This window comes from Culicoides brevitarsis, unplaced genomic scaffold (genome assembly GCF_036172545.1).
Source record: "Culicoides brevitarsis isolate CSIRO-B50_1 unplaced genomic scaffold, AGI_CSIRO_Cbre_v1 contig_16, whole genome shotgun sequence".
NCBI classification, from domain to species: Eukaryota; Metazoa; Arthropoda; class Insecta; order Diptera; family Ceratopogonidae; genus Culicoides; species Culicoides brevitarsis.
Genome location: NW_026973400.1, coordinates 1 through 27,418, shown reverse-complemented (window position 1 = coordinate 27,418; position 27,418 = coordinate 1). Strand labels below are relative to the sequence as shown.

The 27,418-nt window shown below is 35.8% G+C and overlaps 7 protein-coding genes across 8 annotated transcripts; 3 read left to right on the top strand and 4 right to left on the bottom strand.

The window, feature by feature from the left end:
- The first annotated feature begins 150 nt into the window (after positions 1 to 150).
- LOC134836368 (probable ubiquitin carboxyl-terminal hydrolase FAF) lies at positions 151 to 11,064 on the top strand. Its single transcript, XM_063851588.1, has 18 exons — positions 151 to 509; positions 1,012 to 2,781; positions 2,841 to 3,377; positions 4,064 to 6,949; positions 7,013 to 7,176; positions 7,233 to 7,548; positions 7,608 to 7,761; positions 7,823 to 7,973; positions 8,027 to 8,144; positions 8,201 to 8,388; positions 8,453 to 8,564; positions 8,629 to 8,771; positions 8,893 to 9,244; positions 9,303 to 9,559; positions 9,623 to 9,852; positions 9,910 to 10,256; positions 10,324 to 10,575; positions 10,671 to 11,064. Exons 2-18 carry the CDS (start codon positions 1,180 to 1,182, stop codon positions 10,776 to 10,778), a joined length of 7,917 nt encoding a protein of 2,638 aa, XP_063707658.1. The 5' UTR covers positions 151 to 509; positions 1,012 to 1,179; the 3' UTR covers positions 10,779 to 11,064.
- Positions 11,065 to 12,232: 1,168 nt separating this feature from the next.
- On the bottom strand, positions 12,233 to 12,771 carry LOC134836364 (fatty acid-binding protein-like). The gene is made up of 2 exons (XM_063851583.1): positions 12,393 to 12,771; positions 12,233 to 12,333 (listed from the first exon to the last, which is right to left on the bottom strand). Exons 1-2 carry the CDS (start codon positions 12,744 to 12,746, stop codon positions 12,280 to 12,282), a joined length of 408 nt encoding a protein of 135 aa, XP_063707653.1. The 5' UTR covers positions 12,747 to 12,771; the 3' UTR covers positions 12,233 to 12,279.
- A 294-nt stretch (positions 12,772 to 13,065) lies between these two features.
- On the bottom strand, positions 13,066 to 13,845 carry LOC134836362 (small nuclear ribonucleoprotein-associated protein B-like). The gene is made up of 2 exons (XM_063851581.1): positions 13,723 to 13,845; positions 13,066 to 13,652 (listed from the first exon to the last, which is right to left on the bottom strand). The coding sequence occupies exons 1-2, from the start codon at positions 13,723 to 13,725 to the stop codon at positions 13,107 to 13,109; spliced, it is 549 nt and encodes a 182-aa protein (XP_063707651.1). The 5' UTR covers positions 13,726 to 13,845; the 3' UTR covers positions 13,066 to 13,106.
- Positions 13,846 to 14,189: 344 nt separating this feature from the next.
- Positions 14,190 to 16,270, top strand: LOC134836360 (eukaryotic translation initiation factor 2A-like). The gene is made up of 2 exons (XM_063851580.1): positions 14,190 to 14,293; positions 14,440 to 16,270. Exons 1-2 carry the CDS (start codon positions 14,260 to 14,262, stop codon positions 16,167 to 16,169), a joined length of 1,764 nt encoding a protein of 587 aa, XP_063707650.1. The 5' UTR covers positions 14,190 to 14,259; the 3' UTR covers positions 16,170 to 16,270.
- On the bottom strand, positions 16,256 to 16,914 carry LOC134836363 (large ribosomal subunit protein mL66). Its single transcript, XM_063851582.1, has 2 exons — positions 16,763 to 16,914; positions 16,256 to 16,701 (listed from the first exon to the last, which is right to left on the bottom strand). The coding sequence occupies exons 1-2, from the start codon at positions 16,860 to 16,862 to the stop codon at positions 16,313 to 16,315; spliced, it is 489 nt and encodes a 162-aa protein (XP_063707652.1). The 5' UTR covers positions 16,863 to 16,914; the 3' UTR covers positions 16,256 to 16,312.
- LOC134836359 (protein Pixie) lies at positions 16,910 to 19,474 on the top strand. Its single transcript, XM_063851579.1, has 5 exons — positions 16,910 to 16,970; positions 17,230 to 17,482; positions 17,540 to 18,557; positions 18,620 to 18,932; positions 18,988 to 19,474. The coding sequence occupies exons 2-5, from the start codon at positions 17,270 to 17,272 to the stop codon at positions 19,271 to 19,273; spliced, it is 1,830 nt and encodes a 609-aa protein (XP_063707649.1). The 5' UTR covers positions 16,910 to 16,970; positions 17,230 to 17,269; the 3' UTR covers positions 19,274 to 19,474.
- On the bottom strand, positions 19,452 to 26,277 carry LOC134836358 (uncharacterized). Of its 2 annotated transcripts, none has more exons than XM_063851577.1 (6): positions 25,525 to 26,277; positions 22,451 to 22,792; positions 21,730 to 21,815; positions 21,428 to 21,544; positions 21,008 to 21,286; positions 19,452 to 20,946 (listed from the first exon to the last, which is right to left on the bottom strand). In XM_063851577.1, the coding sequence occupies exons 2-6, from the start codon at positions 22,776 to 22,778 to the stop codon at positions 19,567 to 19,569; spliced, it is 2,190 nt and encodes a 729-aa protein (XP_063707647.1). In that variant the 5' UTR covers positions 22,779 to 22,792; positions 25,525 to 26,277; the 3' UTR covers positions 19,452 to 19,566. The 2 variants fall into 2 exon arrangements, with proteins under 2 accessions (XP_063707647.1, XP_063707648.1); XM_063851578.1 differs by having other exon boundaries at positions 25,568 to 26,277.
- Positions 26,278 to 27,418: the final 1,141 nt, after the last annotated feature.

Sequence of the window (27,418 nt, the reverse complement as noted above, 5' to 3'; positions counted from 1 at the left end):
CAACTCAAAACGGACATTCGAAATGAGACGAATGAAAGTGATAAGTTCCAAATCGCTTTTACGCTAATTCAGTGACGTTTAAAGTCACTGTGGATTTCGCAACGGGCGAAAGTCAGTTACGAGCCTGTATCACTCAAAATTGAGAAGCAAGAAAAAAAAATAGCTTAATCGGGCTCTAATTTCAACATTTCAATTAGTGTAAATACTTTTGCGGTACTTTTTGGATTAGTACATTTTACATATGACACGAGCGAGCACGTAGCGATAAGATTAGCGACGAGATTCCCACGGAAAATTTGGTCGCTTTGGGCCAAGAGTGAACGCAAAAAAGTCTCCCCTTTTTTTTTAACCACTAAATACTTTTTACCAAAGTCTTTTCGGTAAATCTCTATCGCTGGGCATCGCTAAATTAGCTGCTAAGACAAACCTCGTAGTAGAGTAAGTAGGAAACGACGAACAAATTGCAGAATTTCACGTCTTTCGGCACACACAACAAGACGGGCGGCGAGGTAAGGAAAATTTCTTTTTGTTTCGCACTTCGTCTTCGTACACATAGCAGCAGCAGCAGGCAAAAAAGGCGATGAGAAAAAATGACGATTAAGAAAGTGAGAAAGTCGTCAGTTTGGCAACGAAGCTGCTGGCACGAAATCGCGTAGTGCAAGAAACGACAACAAAACATGCAAAGAAGCGCATTTCGGGCACTTTTTCGGATTATTTTTTTGCAAAAATATGAAAATTGATGTGCGTATGTGACAAGTTGTATGACATTTTGCAACATTTTTCTCTCGCTCGCGAGTCAATGCAATTTTTTATTGTGTCGTACACGGCTGGATTTGCATAAAAATAACAAAATTTCGGGTAATTGTTTTAATTATTTGCTCGATTGGTTTGATAAAACGTCGAAATTTGCATTTTCCGACAAAGACGAGTGCTCGCCATACGAAATATATGAAAAAAATTTGCAATCGTGACATCACCATCCATAATAACAACAATTTCTTTCTTTTGCAGATTCAATAAAAACTCTTCATTATGCAAAAAGACTAGCGCATGAAGGAAGTTTAGAAATAATTCAGCAATCCTTATAGCGAAAATAGCACTTGACCAAAAAAAACAAAGAAAAAACAACAAAAAATATCCAGACTTGATTTTTTTTCGGAAGTTCAAAGAAGCGACGATATGACATTTGATGCGAGACGTCAACAAGTGACTGAGCCCAGCTCGGCAACAACCACAAATGATCAAACGACGCCGGCAACGGAAGCAGCGACGACAACAACGAGCACAGAGGAAAATCCGCAGCCTGAAATGTCGACAGAAGAGTTGATTGCGTCGTTTCCCGTCGCAAAACTCACGTCGCTTAACATCAAAATTTCGAGCCCGCGATGGGTTGTTCCCGTAATGCCTGAACAGGAGCTCGAGTGTTTGCTAAATGCGGCAATTAAATTGTCCCAAGCCGGTGTCGATGCCGAATGTGAGCCGTGCCTCAAATTCTATCGCGACGAACTGAGTACGTCATTCATAAAAATTCTCACGGATGAGGCTGTCAGCTCGTGGAAATACAACATTCATCACTGCATTCTCATGTCGTGCGGCAAACTCTTGCATTTATGTGCGTTGCACATGCGGGACGACAATCCCTATTTGTTGGAGTTATTGGGTATCGTGCTAGATCCGGAAAATAAATTTCATACACATAACGCGTCGCGACATCCGGAGCTGTATGTGCCCCAAAGTCAACAGCCATCGACGAGTGGGACAGCGGCGGCGCCAACAACTGCAGCACCAACAACGTCAAATACCGAGCATTGGGGCACACTTACGGAAAGTCAGGTGTTTGCACGTCCCCCGCCCGAACCACGAAGCCCCAAAGGATGGCTCGTCGACTTGATAAATCGCTTCGGGCAAATGGGCGGTTTCGATAATTTGCTTGAACGATTTAACGTCGGTATTGCGGCGATGTTGCAGAAAGTAGCGGAAGTCGAAAATTTGTCGGTTGTTGCTTCAACGCTCAGCTTGAACGACGACACGTCACGCAAAGTTTCGACAACTTCGATGTCATCGACGGCGACGTCAACAGCAAATACCGAAGTTGGATCAAAGTCACTTTCGCTCTCCTTGATTTACGCTTTAATTAAGCCCTTTGGACAATGCGCCGACTTGCTCACACTCCCAACAATCCAGAAATATTTCATGCCGATTTGGGAGTTCATCCTCAATTTGCTCGACAATTTGTCGGATAACGAGCTCAAACGCGAAGCAAAGCTCGAAGGCAAAAACGACACGATTAATGGGATTGTAAAATCAGCTCGAGCACTCATCGATCGTGTTCCAAATCAAGAACAACTCCACAAAAAATTCGAAATGTGTCGTCTGCGGATAATTTTGCGAGTTTTGCAGATTTCGAGTTTCAACGGAAAGATGAACGCCTTGAACGAAATCAATAAAATGCTGAGTTTGGTTTCGTGGTGCCCCCAAACGCCGGATGACGATGTCGATATCTTGACAGCCGACAAAATGGCAAAATGGATAAAGGAGGAAGACGTTTTGGGCATTGTGCTGAAGGATTCTTTGCATCAACCGCAATACGTGGAAAAATTAGAGAAAATTTTGAGATTTTTAATTAAAGAAAAGGCACTTACCCTCGACGATTTGGATGCTGTGTGGCGTGCGCAAGCCGGAAAACACGAGGCAATTGTGAAAAACGTTCACGATCTCTTGGCGAAACTTGCTTGGGACTTTAATGCTCAGCAGTTGGATCACTTATTTGAATGTTTTCAGGTAAAAATTTAATTTTTCCTCAAAAAAATCATTTTTAATTTTTTTTTTAATTTTCACAGACAAGCATGAAGACTGCCAACAAAAAACAGCGTGAACGTCTCTTGGAACTCAATCGTCGATTAGCGGAAGACGATAAAAACGGCGTAATGGCTTACAAAGTGCTTCAATTGTTCTGGACATTAGCTCATAGTCCCGATATTCCGCCAGAAGTGCTTGATCAGGCGCTTGCGAGTCACGTTAAAATCTTGGATTACAGTTGCTCACAAGAACGAGATGCCCAAAAGACTGTTTGGCTCGACAAATGCGTCGAAGAATTACGTGCGGGAGATAATTGGGTGTTGCCAGCCTTGAAACTCATCCGCGATATTTGTTGTTTGTATGAGGCAACGCCGAATCATGCGCCTCGAGTGCATGCGCATCCCGTTTTGAATCGACAACAGGTGATAGATCGCCTTCAAACGGAACACACATTGGTGATTCTCGTGACGCAGAGTCTCACGACGTACATGGATAAGATCCGGGCGATTGTGAGAGAACAACCCGGTGTGAGACCAATGGAGCTTATGTTGGATAAACGGTATCCTCATCCACAACAGGTAAGAATTTTTAACTTTTTTTACAAAGCTTTAAATTTAATTCAATAGTTTTGTTCAAAAATTTAAAAGAAAAAAAAAATTAATGAAAAAAGGGTTTTCTGTCAAATTTTTGTTAAATTTTATTTTATTCTATTTTTTTTTTTTTTTTTTTTGTAGAAAATGAAAATTTTTAAAAATTTGAAATTTTTTTATATGAAAACAAAATTTAAAAATATTTAAAAAAAAAATAAAAAAACATTTTTATAAAAATCCTAAAATTACACTTCGCTTAAAAATTTTACTAAAATTTTTATAAAAATATTTTTGATTTTGAAAATAATTACGAAGGTTTAAAAAATTCTATTTTCTACAAAAAAAAATAAAAAATAAAATAAAATGAAATTTAAAAAAATTTGACAAAATCTTTCTACAAAAAAAAAATCCAAAAAATTTTTAAAAATTAAAAAAAAATTATTAAATTTCCTTTCTAATTTTTTTTTCTGTCAAAATTTAAAAAAAAATAATAGTTTAACAAAATTTTTTGAAAATTATTATTATTTTTTTTTAATATTTTATAAATTTTTTTTTTGTTTTCTTTATTCTTAAATGAAACAAATTTGACAAAACTATCGAGTTACATTTAAGAGCCTTCAAATAATATTTTTTTAACAAAGAAAATCAACTAACATTTTATGTTTTCATTTTAGATCCAAGAAAGACTGGAATTCCTCAAGTTCCTTTTGAAAGACGGTCAATTGTGGTTGTGCGCGGATCAAGCGAAACAAATTTGGCAATGCCTTGCCGTAAATGCTGCCTTCGCCAGCGATCGCGAAGAGTGTTTCCGATGGTTTGGCAAACTCATGGGCGACGAGCCTGATCTCGATCCGGGCATCAACAAGGATTTCTTCGAGAACAACTTGTTGCAACTCGATCCAGTATTACTCACGGAAAGCGGAATCAAGTGTTTCGAGCGTTTTTTCAAAGCTGTGAACTCGAAGGAGGAAAAACTAAAGGCAAAAAATCGAGGGTACGTGCTCGACGACGAAGACCTGATCGGAAAAGATTATTTGTGGCGCGTCATTACGACGGGCGGCGAAGATATCGCAAACAAAGCGATTGAATTGCTTAAAGAAGTGTCAACGGCACTCGGACCTCGACTACAAGCAAAGATCGAAGAGTTTCACGAGAACTTTATTGGTGAATGTTGCGACAGATTGAAAGCTCTGATGGGAAATATAATTGTTTTGACGAAAATTGTGGACGAGCAATCGACAAAAACAGAAATGTCGGCAGAAACGAAGGAAATTCAGATGCATCGCATGAACGAAGCGGAGAAAATGTGTCGGATAGTGCGAGTATTGCAAGAGTACATCAAGGAATGCGATCGAACGTTTTATGGCGATCGTTATTTTTTGCCATTGTCGCGTGCATCACGCGGAAAACACATTGTCTTGTACGTGAGATTCCAAACGCCGGGCAAAGCCCTTGATGATATCGAAATAACGACTCACAGCAACGAAATGGTAATTTCCTTCAAACGAAATTTGTTGAAACGGATCAAAGCGACACCCTTTAACAACATCAAAGTCGACTTGTACAACAGTAATGGCGAATTAATTGAAGTTACGGACGAACGAAACCCCCTGATTCAGTATAACATCAGAGACAAGACGATGATCAATGCGAAACTCACGCCAACGAGCACCGGAATGACAAGTTCTCCGGAAACGTCGAGTGATAGCAGTACAGGATCCCCATTACGCCCATGCCCCGACATGCAGCGACAAGAAACTGAAGCAACGTTGCCGGGTGTCATCATTTCGCTGAAACCAGTGTATATCGAGCTCTTTTTGAAAATCTACCAAATGGGCAGCGAATTGGAACATAATGCCTTGCGGGATACGAGTCGTGCATTATTGCATCTTTTACCGCTGGATCGTCACACAATTCAACAAATTCACGAAATGTGTCGCGAACGCATGAATGTCACGACGGAAAATCAAGCAAATGATCAACTGCCGACGCCGGAAAGTCTCTTTCTCTCAGCCGATGCCTCCAAAGTGCTTTATAATCTCGAGGTTTTGCATGCTTTGCTGATTCCCGCACTGGATCCCTTGAGTGAACATACGCAACAGCTTCAACTAGCATGGCTACATTCGGGCGTAGCGCATTTCGTGCTCGATCTCTTGACGAAAAATAATTTTTTGTCGAATGCCGATGCCTATACGCGACGTGCCGCCTTCCAATGTGTCCTGAAATTGGTGAAACTCTTCTTGTACATTGTTGGTTGTGTGTTATCGCGTGTTGGAGATGAACCTACTTCCTCGTCGTCGTCATCTTCGCAATCGGATGGCGCAAGATTACATGTTGACATGCTGAAACATGCATTAACCACAATTCCCGGCAGTTCTGAATACACTTTACGTACAATTGCATCGAAAATGGCAGCTAATTTGGCGGAACAGATGTTATCGGCAGGCGACGAAGGCGACAGATGTCGTGCTTTATTCCAATCTGCACTTCAATGGTCCTTGCCGGATACCGCAACAATTAAAGCGATCGTTCAACTTGCTTGGGCAACGGCAAATGGCAACTTACAGCTCACGGGAAAGCAGGAAATTCGTCCTACGAATGCGACACCCGATCAATTCGACTTGCAAGTGTGTCGCGAGGCGCTGGAAGTGCTCAGTATTAGTTTAGTTTTGAATTCGAGTGCGAACGAGGCGTTAATTAAGGATCCCATGTGGTCGACTTTCATCACGTCGTTGTTGATAATGAATCCGTCGCGTAATGTGAGACAAGCAGTTGCCGAACAACTTTTAGTTAGTTGCACATATTGTGCCGCCGACAAGCAACCTTTCGTATTTTTAGCGAAATTGCTCGTCAATTCCCTTCATACACTCGTACCGCAACACGCAGCGACTTGTGCTGAATTTTTCCAGTTACTTTGTCGTACCATCAACTATGGATGTGTCTACAATTGGTCCTTGTCACTCAACGAAAACCTCCTTTCGCAAGAAATTTCGTGGTTGCACACGATTCGGGGTAACGTCAAAACAACTGGAGACTCGCAAGTGCATGAAGATTTGCTCGCGGGACACTTGTGCTTGGCAAAAGAGTTGCTCGTGTTCCTGAATCCCGAACTAAAAGCCCAACTTAACTCGTTGATCTTGGAATTCATTGATGACTTTTTGTTTCCCGCGTCACGGCAATATCTTCAAATGCGTCGAACCGGATCAATTGTCGATTGCAAGGGCCCGCCGCCAGTTTGTCGCACTCCTCATACAATTGCCGCCGCTTGTGACTTACTTGTTGCTTTGTGTCAACATTGTGTCCCGAATATGAAGCTTCTGGTAGCAACTTTGATCGAAATGTTCAGCGCTGACACGGAACCGCTTAAAGAATGGGAATATTTGCCTCCTGTTGGTCCAAGACCCAATCGGGGATTTGTCGGATTGAAAAATGCGGGTGCTACATGCTACATGAACTCGGTTTTGCAACAACTTTTTATGGTACAGTCGATTCGTGTGGGAATTTTAAGTGCTTCGGGCGCCGCAACTGACATGAATGAGGATTTTACAGGAGAAACTGAGGTAAAAAAAAATGATTTTTTATAAGAAAATTTAAAAAAATATTAATTAAATTACATTTTTTAGCCGATCAAGAGTGACATTGATAGATTTTACAACACAACAGAAGAGAACAATACTCGCAAGAACTACCACGTAGGCATCCTAAAGTTCGTACAAGCGATTTTCGCTCATTTGGGTCATAGCGCTTTGCAATATTACATCCCGCGAGGATTATGGACCCATTTTAAGTGAGTTTAATTTTTTTATTTTACGAATTTTTTGTGAAAATTTATTTTTTTCGTAGATTACAAGGAGAACCCGTTAATTTGCGTGAGCAACAAGATGCTGTCGAGTTCTTTATGTCACTCTTCGAGAGTCTTGACGAGGGATTAAAGGCCTTAGGACATCCGCAACTCATGGGAGCAACATTAGGCGGTAGTTTTAGCGATCAAAAAATTTGTCAAGGATGTCCCCATCGATATTCGAAAGATGAGCCCTTCAGTGTTTTCAGTGTCGATATACGGAATCACAGCTCATTGACTGACTCGTTAGAACAATACGTAAAAGGCGAATTATTAGAAGGAGCTGATGCTTATCACTGTGATAAATGTGACAAAAAAGTAAGTTTTCGTCTTAAAACTCTTAATTTTTCATCAATTAAACGAAAAATGTATTTTAGGTTGTCACTATAAAACGTCTTTGTGTTCGAAAATTACCCCCTGTGCTGGCAATTCAACTTAAAAGATTCGAATACGACTACGAACGAGTGTGTGCAATCAAATTTAATGACTATTTTGAATTTCCGCGACATTTGGATATGGAACCTTACACAGGTAAAAATCGAAAATTCTTGCCAAAAAGTCACGTGATTGATTTTTTTATTATTTTTTTCAGTATCTGGTTTGGCAAAAATTGAGGGCGAAGTGATCGACATCGAAGATAATATGAACGAAGAGCCGCCAACGACGAAATATCAACTCACGGGTATCGTCGTTCACAGTGGACAAGCCTCTGGAGGACATTACTTCAGTTTTATCTTGCACAAGTAAGAAATTTTTTTTGAAAAACTTAATTTTTTTACTAAAAATGTTATTTTAGGCATCCAAATGGCACGGAACAATGGTATAAATTTGACGATGGCGAAGTTAGTGAATGCAAAATGCATGAAGATGAAGAGCTCAAAGCTCAATGTTTCGGCGGCGATTACATGGGAGAGGTAAATTATTGAAAAATTTCCTGAAAAAAGTTGAAATTGATTGAAATTTGTTTTAGGTATATGATAACAACTTGAAACGCATGCAATATCGACGTCAAAAACGTTGGTGGAATGCTTATATGCTCTTCTACACGAGATGCGATCAACAACCGATTCAATTTAAAAACAGCATTGAGCAACTTTGTCTTGCCGAAAGCAAGGATTGTGTATTGCCGATGCCAGAACCGATTGAAAGAAGTGTTCGGTGAGTAAATTGATCATTTTCGTCTCGTAAAAATTAATTTTTTAACGAAAAATTTTTATTTTAGTACCCAAAATATAAAATTCTTGCATGCACGAAGCATGTTCTCCGTCGAATTCTTCACATTTATTCGAAAAATCGTTAATTGCACTGCTCCGCCGCCAAGGTCTGATAAACTGGTAAGTTTTTAAAGTCTCTTAAAAAATAATTTTTAATAAAATTTTTGATTTTTTAACTTTTTAGCCACAACACGTTGAGGAACTATCCTTATTAGGCATCCAATTGGCATCGCAATTCTTGTTCCACTCAGGTCTCCGAACGAAAAAGACGTTGCGTGGTCCAGCAATTGACTGGTATGACGATTTTCAAATGAACTCTAATAGCTGGTGCGCCGTTTATGATTTTTTTTTTGCTACTTTTTCTTTTTGCTATGTGATCGTCAGCTATTCAGTGTAATTTTTTCTTCAGAAAAAGCAAAAAATTTATTTTTTTTTTATTTTTTTTCAGGTACGACGTTCTTTGTCAACATATTCGTGTATCATCAAACGTGAGACGTTGGTTTGCCGCAAATGTCTTACTTAATCCAGCTTGTCGCTTAGGCGAATACATCCTCATTGCTCCATCGCCCGAAGTTCGCACCGTTTTCGTAAAGTTGGTTGTGTTCTTCTGCCATTTTGCCATCAACGACGATCCATTGTCCAACTTTGACGGAGATAATTTGTGCGAACAAGTGCTTATTGCTGTCCTGAGTCTTTTAAAATCGGAAGTTGCCGAACATGGAAAACATTTACCGCATTACTTTAGTCTTTTTAGCATGTATTCGACCTTAGGTGTGCAGGAAAAGCATCAATTGTTAAAAGTAAGTAAAATTTTTTCATCGAAAATGAACAAAAATCTAATTTTTTAAATTTTTTTAGTTGAACGTTCCTGCGATATTTATGCAAGTTGCATTAGAAGAAGGTCCAGGACCTTCTATAAAGTATCAGTATCCGGATATTAGTAAGTTACATCAGGTTGTATCCAATTTAGTGAGATCAAGTGACATTTCTGCACGATGTGTGAGTTCAAACCAGTCACCAATTAGACCAAATATCTATGCACAACCCAATGTACCGTCAGATAGTTTTCTGCCATTGTCGCAGGAAGCGCAGGAATTACTCTTTATTCGTACAGGGTAAGAATTTTCTCTCATTTTTATCAAAAACTTTGATTTTAATCCGATTTTTGCTTCTTTTAGTTATGTCAAAAAGCTTATTGAGGACACCAATGGCGGCGATGACGTTGTGAAGTTGCTACAATATTGCAGTTGGGAAAATCCTCACTTTTCACGAAATCTATTGACTGAATTGCTCTGGCATTGTGGCTTTGCGTATTGGCATGACATGCGACATCACACGGAACTGCTCTTGAGCATCCTTTTGATCGAAGATTCTTGGCAGCATCATAGAATTCATAACGCCATTATGGGTAATTTTTCTTAAAATTTCAATTTTTCTCCATTTTTTGACATTTTTCTTCTTTTAGGCATCTCCGAAGATCGCGAAGGTCTCTTGGAAACCATAATCCGTAACAAAAACAATTACCAAAAACGCTCGTATCAGTGCATCAAGTGCATGGTTCAGCTCTTCACACGCAGTCAAGTTGCTCTAACGATGCTCAACACAAACCAAGTGCTCGCACGACAATGGACGCAATCCGTTGAATGGCTCCAAGACGAGCTCGATCGACAACGAACGATTGGCGGTCAATATAACTTCAGTTCGTGGTCACCGCCAGCCCAAAGTAACGAAAGCACGAACAGTTTCATACTCGAAAGGTCACTTTCGGCGAAAAATGTCTTACGACGGGCATTGGAATTGTGTCCTGATGAGGTAATTTTAAATTTTTTTTTCTAAAAAAACTGAAAAACTAAATTTTTTGCATTAATTTCTGTTACAGGAAGCTGACGAACCAAATGATATAGAAGTCGATCCGATTGACGACCAACAAAATGGCGATCAAGACGACGATCAACAAGTACCGATCGCGACAATTTCAAATATGGTCGATAAAACGGGAGCTCAATTCTCCGCAGCTCCGCCCTCAAGTCCCATGCATCAAGCAAACTCGCCATCTTCACTGACAGAGACTGAAACCGGAGATTCAGCACCAAAAATTGTCGCTAGTATAAGTAAAACGTCTCTTAATCAGGTGAGTTTTTCTACTTTTCATTAAAAAATAAAACAAAAATATTCATAATTTTAAGAAATTTGGTTAAATTTAATTAATTTTTTATCTTTTAACAGCTATCATCTGCCGATAACACATCAACATCTGACACAGGAACTACCCAAATCCACAATACGTCGACAGAAACCAATTCGGTAAGCCCCGTTTCGATGGAACAAACCTAGAATACAGAGAAACTGCGTCAAAATATTTGTCATGGATTTTAAAAGAAAAGATATTTAATACGAGCACGACTTTCTACTTAAAAAAAAACAAGAAAAAAAGAAAACAAAAAAAATACATTATTATATAGTCACACTTTTGTATAAAAAAAAACAACATTTATCACAAAAACCTAAAATATTCACCAAAAAGGCTTAACATTGACGTTATTAATATTGAAATTTCCACTGTTAATTATTATTATTATTAAAAAATAAACGTTTTTAACATATATTATCATCATTAGCTACCAAACAAACCTTCATACAAAAGAAAAATCGTCAAAAAAATGTCTAAATATTTTTTGGAATTCACTTGTTGACTATAAAAAATCTTGTATTGTGCCATACAATTGACTCAATAACGGTTTCTTAATTAATTTTTTTTTTAATAATTTGTAAAACAAATATATGGCATTTACTGTGTTAATGTTAATCTGTCCATTTCTTTCATTTAATAATTTTTGTAGTGATTATGATTTATAAAATCGTGTCTTTTTACATAATTTTTAAATATTTATAATTAAAAAAAAATATGAATTGATTAAAAAAATATTTAATTGTGATTATTTTCTCTTTATTAATATTATTAATTATTCTTATGTATGTTCAATATTTCACCGAAAAAAAATTCTTCAAATATTAAAAGAAAAAAATGAGTCATGCATTTTCATAAAAAATAAATTTTAATTAAACGTAAAAATAAAAAAAGGAAAAAACATGATGGCGATTTATAGCAGTAAAATTAAATTTAAAATAAAATAAAATAATTATCGTAAAAAATAAATAAAAAAAAAATATTGCTTGTAAAACATTAAACTATAAACACATTGCCTTTTGCTAAAGTTTTTTGATAAGTAAAATCAATTGAATTAGAACGTATAAAATAAAAAAAAATTAAATAAAAAAAGTTCATGATGACGACAAGCAAGCAAAGAAGCATGAAACGGACTGCTTATTTTTACATAGTTTCTATATATTAAATAAAATTAATAAAATAAATAATAAATGATAATTAATTTTTTTTCTTTGATTAACAATACTTAAAGATTGTTTGTAATATTTGCTAAAAACACAACCATCTATTACATTATAAACATTAATAAACAAGATAGTGAAGAAAAAAAAATCAATTTTGTATAAACCTAAATAAATATGAATGATGTAGATATGTTATTATTATTCACTTTCATAAAATAAAGAAAGAAAAAAATTAAACAATTTGAAATGGAAGAACTTGCAAAACAAAAAAAAATCATTAGCATTATAGTAATGTATTATATTAATATTATAAATAATTATTATTATTATTATTACTATTCAAAAAATAAATCAAAAAAACTTTATAAGGAAATTATTTGGAGTTTTTCTTATTTTTATTTAATTTTATAGGTAAAAAAAAACATTTTTTAAATGATATTGAGAAAAAAATTTATTTCATCACAAAAATTTGAAAAAAAAATTTTTAGGCATCCAATTCGTATGTTCGAACACAAACGACATCCTTAGCTTTTAATGTCTGAAAATGATTAAAATCCTTAAAAATTGCTTTAAAACGAAAAAAAGTTCATAACTTACAGCAACGAGTCCTTTTTCGGTGAATTCTCGAATAATTGTCGAGTCAACGTCACCCCTTTGAACTTGAACCAATTTATTTTCGTTTTCAAAAGTGATTGTTGTTTTCACATTTCGACCATCCGTTGTCGTTTCGTCAAATTCGACACCAACGGTAAATGGCAAATCCACATTTTTCACCGAAGAAGTCGACCGAATGATGTATTGCTTGTCGTTCTCCTTGATCAATTCAAAAAATGGCTTCCATGCGGCGCCAATTTTGCGAGTAGCGAATCCGACACCCAATACCTTCATGTACTCGTCAAAATTTTCGGATTTTACCATTTTGTATTTCTTGCCTTCCCAATGAGGAGCCATTTTTTAAGATTTTTAGTAAACTGAACGACAGTTGGAGAAGAAATGATGGAGATTAAACGTTTTCGGGTCAATTTATTCGATTTTTGGATGGAATGTTATCAATTTTTTGTTAATTTGGGCGATAAGAGTACAAATATTGGTAAGTTACGAGAATCAAAGTGCAATGAGTCAGACGTCGAAAAGGCAAATAAAGATAATGTTGTTCGATTGCACCTTAGATAAAGTCTAAATTATGACTTTTTATTGTTCATGCATAATTTCGACTCAATAAGCGATAAGAAAAGCGGAAAAAACCTTGAAAATCGATCAAAACAAACAATTTACAGTGAAAATTTCTTTAATTGTTCCATCAAATCATGTCTAATATCGCGGAGGAGGTTGTCCTCGCATCATTCCAGGCATCGGGCCTCGCATTCCCGGAGGCATTTGTGGAGGAGGTTGTCCTCTTCCCATCGGCGGCATGCCAGGCATTCCGGGAACTCGCATTGGCGCCATATTTTGAGGCGCAGGACCTCCAATTCCTCGTACAGGGCCTTGTAATCCAGCAGGAATGCCCGCCATACCGGGAGGAATTCCTCTTCCAACAGCTCTTCCAAAACCAGGACCTCCAGCTCCGGGAATGGGAACTCTTGGTAAGCCCTCTTCTGGCGGCGGAGGACCTTCAACGGTTAACGAGACGATATTTTCACCGCGCAGCAACACAAAACCAAGCACACGCTTTTCTTCGCGTTCCGGCAACTTTGTGTTCTTGCATTTGATCTTGCGAAACTCTTCGCAATCGCCGAGAATGAGATTCATGTGCTTGTCGAATGCTTTGAAGGTGCCAATAAACGTACGAGAGTCTTGGAGAACGACGCGAACGCGATAGTTCAAGTGTTGAACCATCTTGTTATTTTTGCCAATTGTCTAAAAAATGGATGAAATTGAAAAAAATATTAATTTTTGTACAAAAACATAAAATTTAATCATTACTTACCATCTTAATTGGCAATTTTGGTCAACTTTTCCACTTAAAATAGAGCAATTTGGTGTGAAAATGCAAAATTTCCCAAGCTTCCGGGCGGCTTGCGATGATAAACAAACAAATGTCAGCGAAAATTGACAAAAGGTCGATACAAATATCAAAAATGTTTTCGGTTTAATAAATTTCGAGTTTCAAAAATTAGAAAAAAAATAATTTTTCATAAAATTTTTTAAGATTTTTGATATTTTTGAAAATTAATAGAAAAATATTTTTCAAAAATCGAACATTTTTCAGAAAAAAATTGAAAAAAATTCAAAATTATGAATTTTTGAAAAAATTTTGAATAAGAAATTACCATAATTTGAAAGTTTTTTTTAAATTCTAAATTTTCATTCAAATTTTTCAAAGATCCTTCTTCAAAAATTTCTCAAAAAAACAAGTTCAAAAACATTTTTGATAATTGTTTTGGCCTAAGTGACGTTGAACTGTCAACAGAGGATTTTCTGATCATTGGAATCAGAGAACTTTGGGACCCAATTAGGACGAATTATGGCTCAAAATAACAAATTACCTGCTCTAGCACGTAAGTTTCTCACTTTTTCATCAATTTACGATTAAATTTTCTCGTGTAGCATAAAGTCAATGTTATTTTTCACGAAAATTCCAATAGAAAAACATGTTGGCACATTTTCTTCGGAGGTTAATTCACAAATTTTCTCTGTTTTTCAGTTCGCTCGGGCACGGGAATTGAAATTTGGAAGGCAACTTCCAACAAAAGCTTCGTAGCTGATGCCTCATTTGTGCGTGACGAAAGCAAAAACTGCCGAGCTGTCGTTTTCAGTCCCAATGGCGAGTACCTTGCATGGGCAAACGGTACAAAAGTGCATGTTGCAACGCCAAATTGGAAAGTAATCACTTCACTGCCTCGCCCAAAGGCCTTTTACTTGAAATTCTCCCCCAAAGGCACGTACTTGATGACATGGGAAATCTTCACGACATCTCCCGCTAATCCCGAGGGATCGGCAAATTTGTATTTTTACAAAACAACGACGGGCGAAGAGGTTTTCTCGTGCATCCAGAAGCGTCAAATTGATTGGGAGCCGCATTGGAGCTCGGATGAGTCACTTGTGGCTTTGATGATTGGCGGCGAAGTTTTGTTTTACGAGCTCAAGAGTGAAACGGGACTCAGTAAGCCAGCGAAACGTCTTGGCGGAGGCAGAAATGGATCAGTTTCGTTATCGCCCGGCAATAATCCACACATTGCGTTTTATATTCCGGGAGTTAAGGGCGCTCCGTCGATGTGCAAGTTGTTCAAGTACCCGAATATCGATGCGCCTCAACCGATTGCCCAAAAAAGCTTCTTCCAAGCGGATAATGTGCAAATGATGTGGAATGCTCGAGGCACGGGATTACTTCTTTTGACTTCGACTGATGTTGATGCCACGGGAGTCTCGTATTACGGCAAGCAAGCGTTGCATTTCATCAACACGAAGGGAGATTCGTTCTCGGTGCAACTCAAAGTCGAAGGTCCCATTCATTCGGTAGCTTGGAGTCCTCGTTCTACGGAATTTTGTGTCATTTATGGGTACATGCCATCGAAAGCGACGCTTTTCAACGTGAAATGTGACCCAATTTTCGATTTCGGAACAGGACCTCGAAATGCCGTTCATTTCAATCCACACGGAAATCTCGTTTTATTCGGCGGTTTCGGAAATTTACGAGGACAAATCGAAGTTTGGGATTTGGAAAAGAAAAAGCAAATTTGTTCATCATCCGCTCCTGATACCACACAACTCGAATGGAGTCCAACGGGAGATTTTTACGTAACAGCTACTTGTGCGCCTCGTTTGCGAATCGGTAACGGATTCAAGGTTTGGCATTACTCCGGAGCACTTTTACACGAAACATTATGGCCCGAAAAACAGGAATTGTGGGAAGTTCAATGGCAAACTTTCCCTCCGGAGACTTTTAAGGCTCCAGTCGTGACAGGCGAGAAAGTTGTCGGCATCCAATCGAGTACCCCACAAGCCAGCAAAGCGAAATATGTTCCTCCAAGTCTTCGTAACTTGCCTGCTGGAGCAGATCCTGATGAGAAATACATCCCCGGATTGCCGCCAGGGTACAAATCATCATCGGCAGGCGCAAAAAATCAACGAAAACCAAACAATCGTCCTCAAACGACAACGGGCGAGCAAAAACAACAAAAACCTAATGGACAAAACAGACCAGAAACTGCTGGAAATAACACGGAAGATGCTTCAAAATCGGAAAAAGACCCAAAATTGGCGAAAATTCACAAAAAATTACGCGAAATCCGCATCTTGAAGGACAAACAGGAAAAGGGCGAGAAATTAGACGGCAATCAAAAGCAAAAACTTGAATTGGAACAGTCGCTCGTGAAGGAATTGAACGAATTGAAGTTAGCACACAAGGCTCAAAAAGCCCAAAAAACGCCTTGAAATCTCACGTCAATTTCAATAGTTGTTAAATTTTTACGATAATTACAATTTTGAATGTTATGAACATTGCCAGTGCTGAGAAATAAATCGAAATTTGAGAATTTTTCTTTTATTAACGCTACTATTTTCCCGAAAAACGCAACCTAACGCTGTCTAATCGTATTTTCGTCGAAATATTTGTTGAATTTCTTGTGTCCAAATCGTTGAAGGGGATCTTTTTTACTATAAGCCGGATTCAAGTTCGGCATCAAGCCAGCTTTTTGTGCCATCGACACCAAACAACTCATTCGCACTTGCTGTTTGCGACACAATCCCGTAATTCGTCTCGGTAACATGCATCCGTCGGAGCGCACGTATTGCGAAAGTATCAGAACGTCTGTGTGTTTCACGTCGAGACCTAAAGTGCACTTTGGACAAAACTGGGTGCCGTTTTCTTTGCATTCACGAACTTCTTTGACGAGTAAATGGTCTCGCGGAGCTGCTTTTGTTATTCCTTCGACCTTTATCACTCCTTTTTCCTTCTTCTCGACGACTGAAAAAATGGATTTTATTAAAAATTTCACGAGAATTTTACAAAATTTGATGAAAATTACTTTCTTTGACCCTATTTGAGGATGTTAAGCTCAAATTACGGGTGATTTCCTTCGATTTGATGAGGAAATTTGAGGAAAATCCTGCCCGGAAAAGAGCCATCGTGTTTGTTATGACATTTATCGGTTGACAGTTTGCTTTTGACGTTTCTCTTTTGACGTTTTGTCTGAATCGCAAAGTTGTTGCTGCTAAAAATTTCGATTTTAGCAGGTAATTCGGGGGATTTCGAGTCAAAAACTCGGAAAAAAATGTCAATATTTTTCTCAAAAATGTTTCGAAAGTGATTGTGACGCCATATCTTCGGGGGTTTCTTTGGGAAACGCGAAAATTCGAGTCGTTCACGTGTGTTTCCCTTTCTCTCACGGATTTTCATACACGCAAACATACGCAAAATTGCCAACACACAAAACTTTCGATGCATATTTTCACGGGGTTTCATAATAAAATTTATTTTTTTCCTTATTTGCAGTTTCTCCTTTCTCTGAACATCCGCATCGAAAGCCTCGAAAATGTCTCGTAGTCGAGCTGCTGAAGAGACAGATAAGCAGACACGTATTGCGATCGTGAGCACGGACAAGTGCAAGCCAAAGCGTTGTCGGCAAGAATGCAAAAAATCCTGTCCCGTAGTGCGAATGGGCAAACTTTGCATTGAAGTTGCGCCCGATTCGAAAATTGCAACGCTTTCTGAGGAGCTTTGCATCGGTTGCGGTATTTGTGTGAAGGTAAAATTTTCATTTTTATCAATTTCGTGACTTATTAAAACAATTTTTTTTTTGTAGAAATGCCCCTTTGAAGCCATCACGATCATCAATGTGCCCAGCAATTTGGATAAACACACGACACATCGCTATTCGAAAAACTCCTTCAAGCTGCATCGACTGCCAATGCCTCGTCCCGGCGAAGTTTTAGGTCTCGTTGGGCAGAACGGTATCGGAAAATCGACTGCCTTGAAGATTTTGGCGGGAAAATTGAAGCCAAATCTCGGGCGTTTCTTCGATCCGCCAGATTGGAATGAGATTTTGGCGCATTTCCGTGGCTCCGAGTTGCAAAATTACTTCACCAAGATCCTCGAGGATAACTTAAAGGCTCTCATCAAGCCGCAATATGTCGATCAAATCCCCAAAGCTGTCAAGGGCACCGTCGGAGGCTTGCTCGATAAGAAAGACGAGCGAAAAAATCAAGTTGAAATTTGTGAAATGCTTGATTTGTCTCTTGTACGCGATCGCGAAATTCAAGCGTTGTCTGGCGGAGAGCTCCAAAGATTCGCGTGTGCCATGACGTGCATTCAAGACGGCGATATTTTCATGTTTGACGAGCCCTCGTCATATTTGGATGTCAAGCAACGTTTGAACTGCGCCTTGACAATTCGTTCTCTGATTCATCCGGATAAATTTATCATCGTTGTCGAGCACGATTTGAGTGTTCTCGACTACTTGTCGGACTTTATTTGTTGCCTTTATGGTGTGCCCGGATGTTATGGCGTCGTAACGATGCCTTTCTCCGTACGTGAAGGCATCAACATCTTCTTGGATGGCTATATCCCAACGGAAAATATGCGTTTCCGCACAGAGTCGCTCACGTTCAAAGTCTCAGAATCCGCATCTGAAGAGGAGATCAAACGTACCGCTCATTACACGTATCCAAATATGACAAAGAGACTGGGAACCTTCAAACTTACCGTAAATGAGGGAAGTTTCAGCGATTCCGAGATCTTGGTGTTGTTGGGAGAGAACGGAACAGGCAAAACTACGTTCATTCGTATGTTGGCAGGAAATATCGCACCAGATGAGAGCTCAGGTAAGAATTTTTTTCAATTTTTTCTTCGAAAAATTTAATTTTTTCATGAATTTTGTTAACAGAGGAACTCCCACGCTTGCACATCTCATACAAACCACAAAAGATCAGTCCCAAATCACAAGGCACCGTTCGTTATTTGTTGCACGAGAAGATCCGCGATGCCTATGTGCATCCCCAATTCGTCGCTGATGTCATGAAACCCCTCAAAATCGACGAAATCATGGATCAAGAGGTTCAAAACTTGTCCGGTGGTGAATTGCAACGAGTTGCTATGGCTTTGTGCTTGGGAAAACCCGCTGACGTTTATTTGATCGACGAGCCTTCCGCCTATTTGGATTCCGAACAACGTTTAATTGCCGCTAAAGTCATCAAGAGGTGAGTTTTTTATTCGATTTTCTAAATTTTTACTGAAAATTTTCGCGTTTTTTAGATACATTCTTCACGCAAAGAAGACCGGATTCATCGTAGAGCACGATTTCATCATGGCAACGTATCTCGCAGATCGTGTGATTGTCTTCGAGGGCGCCCCATCCGTCGATACCACAGCACATACCCCACAATCCTTGTTAAATGGCATGAATCGCTTCTTGGAACTCTTGGCAATTACCTTCCGACGTGATCCCAACAACTTCCGACCACGCATCAACAAATTGAATTCCGTGAAGGATACGGAGCAGAAACGCGCCGGTCAATATTTCTTCTTGGAAGACAATTAAATCGTTATTTTATGGAATTTTTTTTTTTTACAATTTGGACCTCACTTACCTTCAGTTTTTGCGCCAAGTTCGGTTTTATCCCAGATATTTGTACACAATTATGATTAAAATGCAAAAAAATAAACTTAGATAAATGATGATTCTTTGTTAAAAATATTTTAAAAGAGGAAAATAAACAGATTACAATTTATTAAAAACTCTAAATAATTTTTTTTCGTGTTTTGTGTAAAAATGCGACGATGACTTGACTTAACATAAGTTCTTAACTTCGATTTTTTTTTAATTTTAATCTATCACAAATGCGTTGTTTCTTTCTTTTCTTTCGTCGTTTCCGCTTCAAAGCCCAAATTAGGCAATCCTTGTTCAACATCTTCCTCTTTGATCGGTTTTGCATGGTTTGTTCGTGTCTTCTTAACGCCCATTGCTGTTCCCGATGGAACACTAACCACAATATCGCCTCGTTTGTGCGCCGAATTTAGTACTGCGCGTGGATTAAAGTTGTGCTGCTGCAGATTTTTCTCAAATTCGCGATTGGCATCCCATTGTTTGACATCCAGCTGGAACGTTCGACTCACAGTACTCATTTTTTTCGGTGTGATATTCGCATTTTTCGTGTTTAAACGTTGTTTTCCGCGGAAATGATCTTCGATCTCGAGTAATGTTCGTCCCTCGGTTTCAGGTAAGATCCAAAAGAGGATCATCGCGCCTAATAATGAAATTCCTGAATAGAACCAAAATGTCCCGGAAAGGGTCATCGTTGAAATCATGTTGTAAAAGACCTTGTTGGCTAAGAAACCGAAGAAATATCCCATGCCTGATGCTAATCCAGCTCCTGTTGCACGAACGCGTGGCGGAAAAACTTCTCCAATCAAGATCCAAGGCAGTAATCTGATGCCCGAATGCGATAACAAGGCACTTCCCAAGAGAAGAGTCAATGGAATCCACGCGTATTTGTTCTCTTCTGTCTTTGGCTCCGTCAAAAGATTCAAAATCCCGTTGAGTTCCTCTTCAATAATTGAACTTTCATTAACTTTCATGGTTGGTACTGTCACAAGCGACTCAATTAAATGCGTTTCATTCATAAAAGAATCGTACAAAGTGTCATTCATGTCAGGAACATCTTCGATGTAGTCATTAGCAAGCCAAGCTGCTGTTTCGTGATGTCCCAACAAGTCATTCGCCAATGAATGATTACTCAAGGGCGCAACACTCAAAAAATTCGGGTCAAAATTGAGGTTACTGACGTTTGTAACGACATTCGATACGCTTAAACTCCTGATTTCGCCCAAAAAACTGGCATACGTTGCTGTTCCGAGGAAACAAATTCCGCATCCGATGGTAGAAATCAATGCAAGAGGTCGTTTTCCCGTATAATGAATGACACAAATGCAAATTGCTCCTCCTGTGACTTCAACGACGCCCAACAACAATGTCGCTTGATATTCATCCATTGGAGCTTTCAGAGTTTTGAATATTCCAACAGCGTAAGTTTGCAAAGTTGTCATTCCCGAAAAGTGTCCTATGAAAAAGGCAAGACTGACAAGTATGAAGGGAATGACAAAGCTGCGATCGTTGAATTGTTGCAGTTTTTCACGCCGCGACAAATATCCGGTGGGATTTTCAAGAGTAACGGTCGAGACTCGATCTCGGATTTGTTTGTATTCGCGTTGAATCTACAAAAAATTAACGAAAAATGTTAAAAATCGCAAATTTTTGATGAAAAAAATTTTTTACCCGATCAATTGTGACCCATCCACGTAACCAAGCAAGACTTTCTTCCGCTTGTTTGTACTGCTTCTTCGATATCAGCCAGTAGGGTGACTCAGGAATGAAGAAAAGCAAGAATAAGGAAAATATTGGGACGACACTGCTGTACAACGACACTAATCTCCAATGCCAAAATGTTCCGAACAGAAATTGAAGAGTGACGCCGATGATGATGCAAAGAGTTCCTGTGCCAGACAACGAACCTCGAATTGCTGGTTGAGTTACTTCAGCTACGTACGTTAAAACCTACAAGGAAAAAATCACCTTTTAATAATTTTTTTTAATTTAATTAAATTTTAAGTTAAAAAAAAATATAAAATTTTCAGAAGAAATTGTTAAAAATTTTATTTAAAAAAAAAACTAAAAATTATTCCAAAGTCAAATTACCGGTGCTTCCATAAGTCCTCCGCTGAATCCCGAAAGAATAAGTGCTGCATACAAATACCAAACGCTTTGTGCGAAGTAGAACAGCATCCACGAGACAAAAATCGGGAACGTTATAATCTATCAAAAGTTTCATAAAATTATCATTATTAACTAAATCACTTCATTAATGACACTTTATTGCACATTTGCAATTAAAATGCAGTCACATCTCATTTATTTGTGCAATTATCTTGTTATTGCTTCACATAAACTCGCAGATTGTGACGGCATTTAATTAACCATGCGTCTCCATTTGCACTTACTTGCATTGCTCTTCTTCTTCCAAGCGCTTGTGTAAAGGCTCCTGACACGATGCAACCAAAAGGAACGAAAATTAAATTTATTGAGCCTAAAATATAAAAAAAAATTATGAAATATTTTTCATTTTTACATTTACTACAAAACCTTTGTCTTATTATTTATTCAAAAGAGTAAAATTTTGAAAAAAAAAATTTTTTTAATATTTTTTTATATAAAATTCTAAAAATTAAAAATTTTTGACATCACATCAATATTTTAAAAATTTTTTTATTTAATTTTAAATGAGAAAAAAGATTTAATTCATTTCGCGCCTGATTTATAAATAAATACTTTAAATTAAAAAAAAAAATTCAAAAAAAAAAATTTTTAAAACTAATCAAAATTGAAAATTGCATTTTAAAAAAATCCAAATATTTTCTGAAAAATTTTTTTGTGAAAAATGTCAAAATACAAAAAATCATTTTAAATTTTATTTTCATAATATTTTTTGCAAAAAATATAAAAAAATTTAAAAGTTTAAAATAAAAAAAAAAAAATTAAAATTTTTAAAAAATTTTAAAAATTAAATTAATATTTTTTATTAAATTAATTTTAATTGAATTTTAAGAAATAATTTTTATTAAATTAAACTAAAATTATTTTTTAAATAAAATAACTTTTAAAAATTCAAAATAAATTTAAAAAAAGCAATAAAAAATTTAACTTAAAGAAAAAAAAACTTACTAAACCACGACGTTTGATTCTTCGTCAAATACAACTCCTCTTCCGATTCGGGATCACTAACTGCCGGTATCACAATTGTCGCAATGCCCAACGTCATGCCATACGCCAGCAACAAGACATTTTTCACACTAACTGCCAAAATTTGCGGCGCATATTGCCGGTATCGCGAAATCACGGGCTTCTTGCCGTTCAGTGTGGGCGTTTGCATGCCTCCATTGCAGCTGCTTACGCTGATTTGCGATTGTAATGAGACGCTGCTCGGACTGTGCGGTAACACGTGTCCATTTTGATCAACGGATGGCACGGTCAAGTGTGTCGCCGAAGGCATTTTGTCTGGTTTATCTGCAAAGAGGCAAAAAAAAAAAAAAAAAGAATTTTGAGATAAGAAATGAAAAAAAAACTGTGAATGGAGTTGTGTGCGCGAGAATGACGTCTTTTACAGGTTTCTCTTTGTACATCGCAGCGATTGATAAATATGAAAGGTAAACAAACACAAAATACTATGCGAGACTCACGCTCGTTTAACAATTATCACCTACTCTATCGCAATTATTATGATTAGTAAAGGCAGAGCTGACGTTTTTGGCCTTAAAATAGCTTCAATCGAGCGCTAATCAGACATTTTGAGTTCAACCAAGACGTCAATGACGAGTGAAAATTAATAAATTTACCAAAAATGAACTTTCGATCATCGTTTTTTCCTCATTTAACTCCTAAAATAGTGATCGCTAACAACTTTTGTCAACATTCGGCAGTGTTTCACGCACAAACACTTAATTTTCGTTCATAAAATTAAATAAAAAAAAAATCTCCATTCAGTTGATCACATGAATTTAATTCTTTTGTGAGGTACTTTTGTGTGTGATCGATTCATGCAAATGCGATTGATTAATACGTGACCGCAAATATTGAAATTAGATTAGGTGACACGTTTATTGTTCGGCGGCGCATCTATTTTGACACGAATTTCGATGATCATTAAAAATTGTATCAAAATTTCCGACTTTCATTTGACTTTCGGCGGAAATTAATGACGAGGTCATCACCTTCCTGGATGCGATTAAGTAACGAGATGCAATCAAAGTTGCAAAATTAACATGTTTCTTATCAGTCTTGCGACTTGTTAGTTCAGTCGGACGAATTATCTGTCAATTAATCAGGCGCACTTCAGGAATTCCGACTATTTTGTTTCAATGGTACAATTAAAAAGATGCAGATAAGATAAGTTTGAATGATTTGAGGGATCAACGATCAATAAAATCATAACAAAAATCGTACTTTAGTGAAGAGATTTCAAATTTGAGGACTCGGTACTCGGAGTTATTCAAGTACTCCAATGCTGAATTTCAATCAATTCTTGAAAAAAAAATTTTTGTTTTCACAAAAATTTTATATTGTACTTTTGCAGAGTTTTTTTATATACCTATTTTTTTTTAAAAAATATCATAATTTTTAAATTTTTTTTTTCAAAAATTATAATTTTGGGTTTCTTTAGAATATTTGAGAATTAAAAAAAAATAAATAAATAAATAAAAATTAATTTAATTAATATATTAATATTTTTTTTTTATTTTTTCAATAAAATTTTTAATTTTTTTTTATCAAATTTGAAACTTTTTTTTATTTAATTTTGTTAAAATAAATCCGAAAAATTAAAATTTTTACTTAAAATGTATAAAAAATTTTTATAATTAGAGAAAAATTTAAAAAAATATTTTTTTTTTTATTTTAAAATAATTACAAAATTTAATAAAAATGATAAGAATTGACGATAATCGGACTCTTAAAAATAATCGAGTAATTACTACTTGAGTACTAATCGTGATTTAGATTGGGCTATACAAGTCAATAACCAAAAAACAATAGAATCGATGACATTTCAAATTTTTGTGATTTTTCATTATTTTGATCGAAATAATCTACTGATATAAAACTTTGTCGCGCAAAACACGAGACCACAGAGCACAAAAGGACCGAACATGACACGATGAGCACTCAAGGCCATCCTTTTAGTCACGCTTTAGAGAGGAGGAATGTTCAATCAAAATATTCATAAGAGGAGCTATCGAACATCTGGCTGTCAGTTAGGTTGCTTGTATTGTTGCAAAGTAATGCTAATTAATTATTTATTGGAATAACAATTGCTAAAGTTGTTGTTACTTGTTGCACAAAAGAAAAAAATGTGCGTGCAAAAAACGATTTTTTAGTATTCATTAATGCAGAAATCGACGGAAAAGAGGCGATCGCGTAAGGGTTGATCAATAAAATGCAAGTTATGAATATAGAGAGCGTTGCAAAAGTGACGTGAAAAATGAGGTTTTTTACATATTAGAACATCACGACAAATTCAAGGATTTTTTATTAATATTGTAAGAGTTGTAAGAAAAAGTTGAGATTTTTCAATTAAATTATTTATTTCAATTGTAAGAAGGAGATAAAAATTTTGTATTTTTCCATAATTTTATTATCTTTTAATTATTTTGCGTTGATAAAAATTCATATTTAGCAAGTGAATTGCAGATTTTTTTTTCAAATTGAAGATATCAAGTGTTGATATGCAAGCAAAAAATATTTAAAATTTTTAGAATTCTTCTTCCACATTTTTTTTTATGAAATTCCGAGAATTTTTTTTCAATCATTGCGTTTTTAAATAATTTGTTTTAAGGTTTTATGTTAAAAAATTATTTTTTTTTAACTTATAAAAAAATATTTATTTTTCATTAATTTTAACTAATAATTGAAATTTAATTTTTAAATAAAAACTTTAATTTAATTTTTTTATTTTCTTTTAAATTTTTTTTAAATTATTTATTAATTTTTTGATAATTTTCTTACATTTTTATTTTTACAGATTTAATTTTTTTTTTTTATAATTGCTTTTGATTTTTTTTTAATTTTTTTTTTCACTTTATTATTCGAAGCACTCTCGATTCGTACTAAAATTACTCCAAAAAATTCTTAGTGACTCAACTGAAAATTTATGAAAAAAATGTGCGCAATTTATGAGGTGACAATACCCAGAAAACCAAATATCATCCGTCATTTACAAGTGCATTTTTTTGTCACTTTCTTACCTGATGATTTATTATATTTTGTAAAAAGATTAAATTTTATTACTTTCTTATCACTTCACTGCACGTCTTTATTTATTTTTAAACGTTCTTTTATTTTTTACTACAGACTACTTTGTTTATTGTTTTATATTTTATTTGTTTATTTTTTTTTATTTTGCTGCAGTGATAAGTTTTTTTCCGTTCTCACAAATATAAATTCACCAATTAATTTTTTGAACTTTTTAATTATTTATTTTATTTTATTTCAAAAACGCAATTTTAATTGATAAAAATCATTTTTGATCAAAAATTACTTTCCATTTTAATGAGTGAGGGTCACAACTTCAACTCTTTCTTCAAGTCTTGACAACAGACAACACTTGTAACTTAAGTGGTTTTTTTTTGTTTAATAAAAGTGTGAAATATATCACTTTTTGCGAATATCAATAAATTTTACGTGTCATTACATAATTTTTAATTTATTTAAATCTTGTTCTTTTTTTGCTGAATAATTTTGTTTCCCTTTTTTTATCAGATCATCTTATTCTCGACACGATTCGTGCAAGAAACTTATTAGCATAAGTCGATTCTTCACCGATTTTCGTGTTTTTTTTATGAATAAATTCCCATAATTTGTGATTTTTTGGTTTAAATTATTTTTTCAGCGGCACACGACTCTTTTTTATTTGATTTTTTGATACTTTTTATTTATTTTATTTTTATTTTTTAGGGAAAAAATAATTTTTTCATCGAAGCGAGAAGAAAAGAAATCGATTTGAGCTCGACAACGGTCAACTCTCGACTAACAACTGATCGATCGACTTTGCAACCGAAACGCACAGCACTAAATAGGAGTATAAGTAGGCGCAAAGTAGTTTGAAAAAGAGTAGAAGTGGTTTTTTTTTGCTCTCCGTGCAACAACGAGCTGAGTAACGAGCACCTGTAAATCAAATTGTGTACATGTAACTTTTTGGAGAGCGCGTTATGTTCGTCGTATAGAATATTTAAGTGCAATTAATGATTTGTGGATTGTTTGTTTTATTAAGTCGCGATACAGTGAGACCTCCGAACGTGAAATTCCAACGTTGGTAAGCGAATTGAGCAAAAATGTTGATCCAACCTATGAAATAATTGTCTATTATTTCGATTATAATTGGCGCTAAATGCAATGAACCGTTCATGGAATTCATATTTGGAAATATTATTTGGCAAAGAAACATAGAACATGCTTGATTACGTAATTTTTAGACTTTGTTGTTTGTAGGAAACATAAGAGCAATGAACTAGTTTTGCGATTGGATTTGTATTTCATGACAAGTCGAGACAGTTTATAAATATTTATTTACGGAAAGGGGACGGAAGTTTTGATGCGAGATTAGTTGTTTGTTGTGTTGTGTCTCAAAAGTTATCAATGAAAGTATTCAATTACGGTCAAAGATGACCTAGAAGTGTTAAGTTGGTTATCAGAATTGCTTTTTTGTTGGAAATTTAGAGCTTGGTAGTAACTAAAAAAATTGTCTTGTGCATTTTTGAGTGTTTCACATCACAATTTTAATCTCATTAACCAATGTTAGGAGTTACACAAGTGAATAAATAAATACAAGCGATTACAAGAAACACATTACTTTAAATAAAATAAAATATTTCATTGAAGAATTAAAGTCTGTCTTAATAAATATATTATTAAAAATTTTTAACTAATTTTTTTTTATTTTATTTTTTGATATATAATTTAATTTCATTAAAATTTAACTTATTTTTAATATTTTTTTTTTATTATTTTTTTTTTCTTTTTTAATTACTATATACTATAATATAATTTTTTTTTTATTTAAAAAAAAAATATTTTTTTTTGTGTTCTGAATTATATTTATGAAGATTTTGTAAAGCAACATCTTAAGATCAAAATTTAGAA